General features: G+C 38.6%; 2 protein-coding genes across 2 annotated transcripts in view; one reads left to right on the top strand and one right to left on the bottom strand.

Moving 5' to 3' along the window:
* The first annotated feature begins 1,832 nt into the window (after positions 1–1,832).
* Positions 1,833–9,036, top strand: part of LOC133840825 (uncharacterized) — an 86,801-nt gene continuing 79,597 nt past the window's right edge. Inside the window, exon 1 of the mRNA XM_062272916.1 lies at positions 1,833–1,943. The gene's annotated coding sequence lies outside the window, so the exon portion shown is untranslated. The remainder of the gene's footprint in view (positions 1,944–9,036) is intronic.
* Positions 3,119–4,491, bottom strand: LOC133839978 (uncharacterized). Its single transcript, XM_062271632.1, has 2 exons — positions 4,270–4,491; positions 3,119–4,053 (listed from the first exon to the last, which is right to left on the bottom strand). Exons 1-2 carry the CDS (start codon positions 4,489–4,491, stop codon positions 3,235–3,237), a joined length of 1,041 nt encoding a protein of 346 aa, XP_062127616.1. The 3' UTR covers positions 3,119–3,234.

The raw sequence follows: 9,036 nt of genomic DNA, 5'->3' as shown, positions 1-9,036 counted from the left end.
TGTCGAAAGCTTTTTTCAATTGCTCAAGAGCATAACAAATTATAATACGAAACGAAGTTCGATGACGATAATGACCGGTTACAGATAAACCTTTGTCAGTTGAAGCCTAGTATTATGGCAATTTAAGGCTCAATTAGCCATTGGCTGGCAATAACGATGGCTGGCCTTAGGCAAAGGTTGAACGATTTTACAAATTAGCACAAATTGATATTGCAGAAGGCATGAGTATGCCAAGAGGGGAAGGGGAAGGGGGCAAGGGCATACGAGCAATGCAAAACGATGACACATAAAATATAGATACGCCCATTATCCATTGCCGTCCATTTGCCCAGGGGCAGGGGAGAAGAGGCTTTTGGGGCCTCAAATGGAACATGGCAACGTTGCATGTTAAGTGCCTCTCTCCCCCCCACACTGCCATCTCTGTCCCATTGCCCCTTTTGGACGCCATTGCCAGGCCAATTGCTCTCATGCACTTGACATTGGCTAAGCGTCGTGTCGCGTCGCGTCGCGTTCCGTTGCTTGAAATTTTCCTCACCATTTTCCTTTGCCTCGATGACCCGCTTTCCTCGCCTTTTTGCTGTGTCCTTTCCACTTGGCTGTTGCCTTGCATTTTTCCTTGTCGTTTGCCTCGCCAATTTCATCGCTTTGCTCTCACTATTGCCTTCATACTTGTGCTCAGCCCATTTGCTTCGTAATTTTCGCAATGCTTTTCCTTGGCCATTTCCTAGCCTGCTGCTGCTGCTGTGTCCATTCATGCGCTGCAAGTGGCAGCGAGCTACGTGATTGGTGGCACTAGAAGCGTTGTCAAGGCGCCGCCATGCAACTTTCGGTGGCAAGTTAGCAACGTGCCGCGTGCGCCACGTGCCACCGCATTTTGAACAGCAGCCAAAAAACCTTGACATTAGGCGCAGCCTGCAAGTGTCACTTTGTCTGTCTGACTGTATGTGTGTCTGTGTGTGTGTGTGTGTGTTGACTTTTGGGGCTGAGTGTGCTGAGTGCATTATTGAGTGGTGTGGCATGCATCCTGCTTCCTGTATCCGTATCCGGCGCACATAAGTTTTGTTTGTCGCTTTAATTCATTTGCGGGCGCAAATTGTTTGCATACATTCTATATACTTAACTGAACATGTTCCATCATGTCCTGTCCTGTTCGTGCTTGTTCTTTTCAGCTGTCCAGTTTAGTTGTTGTCATTGCCGCTCCAATTATTTGGCAATTGTCAAGGCAGCAACTCATTTAAATGAAATAACAGTAACATGCACACACACACACACACACACACACAGACTGAGACACGCATACAATCGCACACACAACAGCTGCAGTTGCGCCGCAATTAAATTGTTGTTGCTGCATCAGTTCCGGGAAATATCTTTGCACCTCTTCACCCCCCACAACGAACGCTTTCTCAGTCAAATACTTTGACTCCCCGCCACCTCCCAGTGTCACTTGCAAAGCATAACAAAAACACAGATGTTCAACTACTATTTGCGCTCAGTGTGCACTGCGCATGCGTTACACTTTCTGCTGGAAAGCAGCTCGGCAACACTGGCAACGTTTGTTGGTAGCAACTGCTTCGTCCTGTTGTCAGTTGTTTGTTATTCGCTCGCGAAACGCGCCACGTAACGGAACGTGCAACGTGCAACTCGCAACGCGTAACGCGGCAATCGTGCAACCTGCGGCGGCATGACGAAATTTTTGGACGTGTGTGTTGAACAACTGAAATTATGAATAATTATTGTTATTATTTAAATGCAATGACGAGTGAAGTGCAGATATAACTTTAAATAAATGTCTAGCGATAATCAAAAATTATAAATACGTATACAAGAAATATGTGTAATTGAAATGCCGCTTAAATATTGGCCGATTTAATTGTGTAATTATAAATAAACTTTAATTAAAATATCGATTAAAAGGGCAGCGGAATCGCGTCAATCGCTTTGTAAGTGTAACAATGCCCCAAAGCGTTCTACATTTTGTCCCCAGTGTATGCGCCTCTGTGTGTGTGTGTTTATGTATGTTAATTAAATTACCGTTATGTGTGCTTAACAGCAATGCCACAACACACACACAGACACACATATATATATATAATATAGAAACTTAGTGACACGCACAGGCAAACATATAAGGCGTAACCTCCATTGCCAGTAATTATAAAAAAACAACAGTTACATCAACAACAACAATAACAGCACACAAACAAAAACAACAACTATTCACTAACACACACGCACACACACTGACATACAACAATAACACATGAACTAGCGTACGTCAACTCAAAACCCATTTTCCCCCTTTTATTTTTCACGACTCCGTCTCCAACTTCGTCTCTCTTTTCTGTCTTGGCCCTGGCCACTTGGGGCCACATTTACGTTTGTATATTTGTATGTGTGTGTGTGTGTGTTAACTAGGCTATGCCTATGTCTATTACTTGTTTGAGCCATTTGCACGTAGCGCCTTACTATTATTAAGCGTCTTATTGCACAATGAGAGCAAGCCCACATAAGTATGCTACGTTTTCTGTGACTCAAGCAGTAGCTCAACTTAGCACACTAACACACGCACACACACAACCAAACTGGGTGTCTCTGTGAGTGCAATAAGCTGGCATTAGCCAACCGCATGTATTCTGAAGCTGCTTGACAGCTTATGAAGACAGCTTGAAAGCAGCTTGCACCGCAAATCGATGCAAATCGATGCAAATCATCGATAGAAATAATCCCCTTAAACAGCTGCCAATCGTCCCAGTTAATAACTAGATTTTATTTCATTTTTGCAAGCATTGAAATTTAATTCTAATGAATTTACGCTTTGCCACTGTGAACAAAACTTAATTGAAAATCGAAGTAAGTCTAATAAAGTGTCATCAATCTATATGTTTTATGTGTAAATACGACAAATTTCGAATACGATACTTTGATATGGTTTATGTGTGTTTTGTTTAGTCAATAAATTTAAGGACAACATTTGAAATCAACAATCTTACTTTGAGATTACAGATTAAAGACCTTTTGACACATCTGCTTTCTTTAACAGAGTGTTTGTCATTTTAAATGTTTGGGGTAAAGATTGATTAGAAACAATTCAACCTAATCAAAAGAACATATGTGAAACGTTTTAGCTTAAGTTGTTAATATCAAATTTCTAATTTTAAAGAAAGTTTATTAAAAAATTATATGAAATTATTATCGATGAAGTGCACACAAAAGTATTTAATTAGTAATCAACTAAAGGTGAGCAGCTAAATCATAGCTAATGACCTTGGGTGCCACAAAGCCACCATAGCCTTTGTTTCCTGCAAGGTAGATGCCGATGCCAGCCAAAGGAACTGGCGGAATGCAGGCGACATCTTGTATATCAATAAATGGCACCGTTGTTTGTGCTGCATCCTCAAACATTCCTGTGTTGGTAAATTCAACATATTGATCATCCTTTGACAATGGCTCTGCATAGTTGTAAGATCGCGTTTGTACATCCACATTGTCGAGATATATTTGCTGCCTATTGTAAATGTTGTCCTTCGATATCCAAATGCTATTCACCTCCGGATTGACTAATTTGCCCGTTACAAAATCGAATTTACTAAAGTGCACTTTGAGATTGAGATGATCCAAAAGCTGAAAACGCACGCCGGTTACCACAAATGTGCTATCAGCTGTTTTCAATGCTTCGTCGAGGTCAAGAGCACGGCTTTGGTAACTCAATGTGTGGAAATCGATTCCCTCCTTAACGCTCGGATCATTAATATCATATTCATCGACTGGTATCCACTCCACAGTTGATTCATTGATGACGACATGGGGCAAGAATTTCGCCTGCTGTATTTGCAAATGGAATACACGATGCTTCTTCACAAATCGCACGCCAGTCACCACTTTGTTGGCCTTAATATCCGAAAGAGTTGAACGCAAATTGAAATAACGATCCGACTTTGGACCAGGCTCATCACATAGACAAAAGCAGTAGCTGCATTCAATGAAAAACCATCTCCTCCAGCTCTCCGCACTATTGACATTGCGCCAACACTGTTTGGTCGATCCTTGGCGCTATCCTTTACTATCTTCAATATAGTCATAGCGACGATTACTGTTCTCTGGTGATTGGCAGATCCATATAGGCGAGTCGATGGATTGACAGTTGTGAATGCGACCCAAGCATTGAGGTTGTTGGGCACAAAACTTCGAATCGAAACAACCCGAGCGAGTTGTGTCGTAATAATTATGACATGACTGAGTACAGGACTCATCTTTGTTGAGATCCACTTCGTTCTCAATATATCCTTGGAGAACTCGTGTCACTTCGTCGTAGGTAACGTTCAGTTCGTGAGTGAAGTCAGAGTGCTCACAACGCCAAAGAAAACGATCGGCTTTTGTCGTCACATTTCTCAGAGAAGTGAGATCTTTTGTAGCAATCTCATCGAAGTTACGTCGAACAGTATTTCGTTTCTCGATCAAATCTCCACTACCAGAAACCTTTTGTATCATTATGGAATACTCAATGAGAAGATATGCCTTCAGTTTGGTTAGTGCGAGATCTTTATACAACGAGTAGAACAGTTGTTGTGGCGATTTTTGTTGCTTGCAACTTATTTGATTAGATACTTCATTAATATTCGGTAAATCGTTGATGTCCTTTATGAACAATCTGCAATCCTCATCGAACTTATCACATTCAAAACCGAAGAGTGGCATATAAAACAAGTGAACAGATCTTGTATAAAATTGTTTTGTCTGAACTATTGTTGCAGTAAAATTGAAGAGTGTATCTTCCTCCATTTCTCTCATATGTTTCATATGATCAAAGTGATCAGATATCGTGCCTATTGCTGAGTCTATATGACAGCCATAAGTCAAATAATAATATAAGCCCTTTTCAGACTTCTTTAAGTGCAGTTCCTCGATTCGATGAACTATTTTAGTCACATTTATTAAAAATGTTCAATCACCTTGCGTTGATTTTCGCGTTTCTTTGCTGCTTTAACTTCGCCCATCTCCTTATCCAATTCTTGAATGTCAAAGCGCACAAATGAGATAATCGCATTGGTAGAGTTTATAAAATTCAGGTGCACATAATTCGGCATCGATGTTAAATAAGAAGACTGACAAAAAATTGTTAAAGCCAGCATAAATGGCAACAGAAGCCAATTCATCACGTAAATATTTATTTTGGAAGTGTTTAAATAATTCAATAACTTAGCAGCGACCGCTCGCGAATAAAACGGAATTAAAACTGAACTGATTAAGTAAATTTTTCTAATCTATGCAATGTTAGCAAAGGTCAATCAAAAATATTTGGTACAAATTCGAAATTCGTTGGCTCATTAAGTATCACCCTTATTAAATGATTATTATAAAAATAAAATAATATAATTATGTATCTAATATAATATTACTGCAAGTAATATAAGTAAAATTGTAATTCCTTTTAATACAACCAGTCACAGTTGAATTAACTAAGCTCCAGAATTTGGACTTTGTCATAAAAAATATGTCAAAGTCAACGCATGAAAACACAAATGTGAATGGTCTCGATGTTTCAAATTAGTGAATTTCAATCTTGAACTTGGCAAAATATTTACATCTTTGAACAACTACTCAGAAAGACAATATTTCATACTGATTTTGGAATTTTTAATACGACTTGTCATTTCAATTCATTTGATAGGAATAAAGGAGAAAAACAAGGAGTTTATATCGAAAAGGTTTATAACCATAAAATGGCAAATCTTAAGTTATGCCATTATCGATATCCTTAGAAGTTTATTTTTCAACAGAACAAAAAACGACAACAAAATATTTTCATCAAAAGAATTTTATAAATTAAATTACATGTCTGTTTTTTTTTATTAAATTGCTGGATTTCTGCTGCTATTGTTAGCAATGCCTCTTTAAATTTGCTCATGTTTCGTTTGAGTTCTAAGGAAATTTATTTCGCGTGGTTCAAAGTTTGACAAATTCCTGTATCTCATGAACTGTTGATTAAAAACAAAATGTTTATTATACAAATAAAGTTGCTATTATAATAAAATCTATATATTTTGCGTTCAAAAAGAATTTCATTTTGCTTAGCAAAAAATATTAATTTTATGCATATTTTAAACGCTGGCAAATTCGTTTGGTGTTCCAATTTTGTATTTAACATTTTAATGGATCATGCAAGTATAGTTCTTTGATAAACTCTGTTAGAATTTTCAAACTAAATGCAAGTTCAAAAAATGAACCAATTATTTGCAATATTTTTGTACCACAAAAACTTTCCATTTTTATTATTATTATTATGTTAATCAATTTGTTGTAGACTTAGCTGGATAACAGTATAAAACCCTTTTGCTAAACTGAAACTCAATTAAATTGAGAATTTTGTTTGTTTCGCACATTGCTTGCTTAGAATGTCAGAAATGAGCTTAACTTTTCTTGGCTGCCATTTGGCTGAGGGCTGACAGCATGTTTTGGGCTTTAAGGCGATGTCATGTTTGGCCACAGGATATGTTTGCCCTCGACGCGTCGAGGTGTTGTAGCAGGGTGAGAGGGCAGACAGCGAGACAGAGAGAGAAAGAGAGAGAGAGAGGGAGAAACAGAGAAAGAGAGTTAGAGAGTGCGAGGAAAGGCGCATTAAATTGTGAGTAAGAAAAATGCATAGCTGTTGGATTTTTTCATGCATATTTCAACGAAATTGTGGAGACAAGTTTCTGCTGTTGAACAGAGCGAGAGAGGAGATGAAGTGAAAAAGAGAGGGAAGAAAAGAGAGAGAGAGGCGGAGGAAGTAAAGTGTCCCAATACACGTATGCAAATGTGCAAAGACCAGCATAAATGTGCCATAATAGCCGCCACTCGGCGAGTTGTGCATTGAATACTCATATCGAGCACTCACTACTGCGAGTGTGAGTGTGTGAGTACTCGCTATACAGTCTGAGTATTGAGTATTGATTATCAGTTTTGCATACTAATAAGCGAGCGCTTTGTTATTTCGATGATTGTGGAGACCAAGCACACAACACAGAACGCAGAACACAGGACATTCACATACAAATGTGACTGTAAGTGTCACTCCCTGTCCAAGTGAGTCAGTGTGTGTGTGTGTTTATATGGGTGTGCCATCTGTCTGTCTTTGTGTGTGTGTGTGTGTCTTGCTGTTTGTTGTTTGCCATGGCAGCTGCTCAGGGAGCGACCCACAGCAGTCGCTAAGGACGTGGTGCTCAATTTATTAGGGGTATTCCTCGCTGCGATAAATATGGGGGGCATCGTAAAATAGTTATTAATACTTAGGACATGTTTTCGTATTGCTATGATTTGCGCTTTATCGAAATTGATTTCCGTTCATTTATGATTTCAATATTCATTCACACTGCATACCCCTACTGTATTTTATTTTCGCTACAAGTACCGAGCATAGGCCCTTTGTTTTTTCTCGGCTTTTTTTTTTTGTGTTGTTCGATTTGCTTGGCGGCGCCTCAAAGGCTTTTTTCTGGCCTATTGTTTGACGAGGGGCGTCGGCAGCCATTCCCTTTTTATGCGTATACCCTGGAAGCAAAATAATATTAAGAAGAGTATTTGGAGAGGAGTATATTGTTTAAGTAAAGCTGATACAAATGACATTGAACAAATAAGGCAAAAACTATCAACGTAAATAAATTATATAATGAATGAAAAATATGATAAAAAATAGAAAAACAAATTTAAGGAAAATATAAAATAACTACTTAACAATTAAAAATAAATGCAAATGATTTACTACACTGAAATTAATAAAAAAGATGTGAAGCAAAATATATTTTTGAAATTCAAAATATATATTTGTAATAATATTTAAATAAGGAAACATTTTATTTACTATACAACTTTGATTAAAATTTAAGTATATGTACATGAAATACATACCTAAAATGCAAAATGTGAGCTCATAATAATAGAGACATATCTATATAAAGAGACATATTAAATAAATTTTACATAAAGAAATGAAATACAAAATACATTTAAAAATACTGCATGCTCATTTATACAGACGCCACTGTAGACTGTGACAATGCAATCTTTGGTCTTCGAAGTTGGTCACGCTGTGATTTTATTAACTCCAACTTATATGTAGGGTATCAAGAAGTCTGTCCACTTGACTTACTTTGCCTTTGTTTACATTTGCAGCCGTTGCCGTTGCCATTGCCATTGTTTTTTTTTTTTTGGGCCTGCTTCTGGTATTACGTATACGTCTAGTGTTTTTGGTGCGTTTTTTTTATTTTATTGGTTTTAGTTTTATTTCGCTTTCTCGTTCTCGTTCGTCGTTCGTAGTTCGCCGTTCTGCGCCTATTTCTATTTCTATTTTTATCGGTTAGTGTGTTAGTGTTGCCTGCCACTTTCCAGAATGTTTTGTTGTTGCTTTGTACATTTCCGCTACAGTCATAACACGACTAGCAAACAGCTGATAACACACACTAGAGTCAAGCTTGAGGGGAAGGTTGTTGCCCGGCTACTGTCCAGAGGCTCGGAAGTGGGAGGAAGCTATAAAAAAGTGTTGCCTCACGTTTTGGGGCGTGCAACGAGTGTTTTTAATTTTTTTTTGTGGGGTTGGGCTTTGCTGTTGTTGCTGCTGCTGCTTAGAGGGAGTTCCTGCTGGAAACGGGGGCACAAGCATTGTTTTGACGCCCTTTAGAATTTTGCCAGACGCGGTCTCAAGTTGCAAGCAAGCTCGATTAGGCGAGAGAGAGAGGGGAGAGAGTGGGGTAAGTGGGAGGCGACGTCGCGACGTCAGGAGAAATCAATACCCGCATTATAATCAATCATGAACCTGAGCATGATAAACGCTTCAACAATGCAAACAACTAAAACAACAAATAATCAAAATGGATGAACTTGTCGAGGGGGCTCCCACAACGCCTCCAATTCATCCTACTTTTTTACCCCTATACGTATATATACAGGGGAAGTTGGCAGTTGGTACGAAAGTTTGTGTGAGCTGCGAATTATTATTGCATTTGCCATTTGAATGGCAATTTTCTGATGAGAGATTTATGACTCTAGGCATGTGTGCGAGCA

The sequence above is a fragment of the Drosophila sulfurigaster genome, chromosome 3 (assembly GCF_023558435.1).
Source record: "Drosophila sulfurigaster albostrigata strain 15112-1811.04 chromosome 3, ASM2355843v2, whole genome shotgun sequence".
Classification (NCBI taxonomy): Eukaryota; Metazoa; Arthropoda; class Insecta; order Diptera; family Drosophilidae; genus Drosophila; species Drosophila sulfurigaster.
The sequence above is the reverse complement of the archived record's forward strand: the minus strand, read 5'-3'. Positions and strand labels throughout refer to the sequence as shown.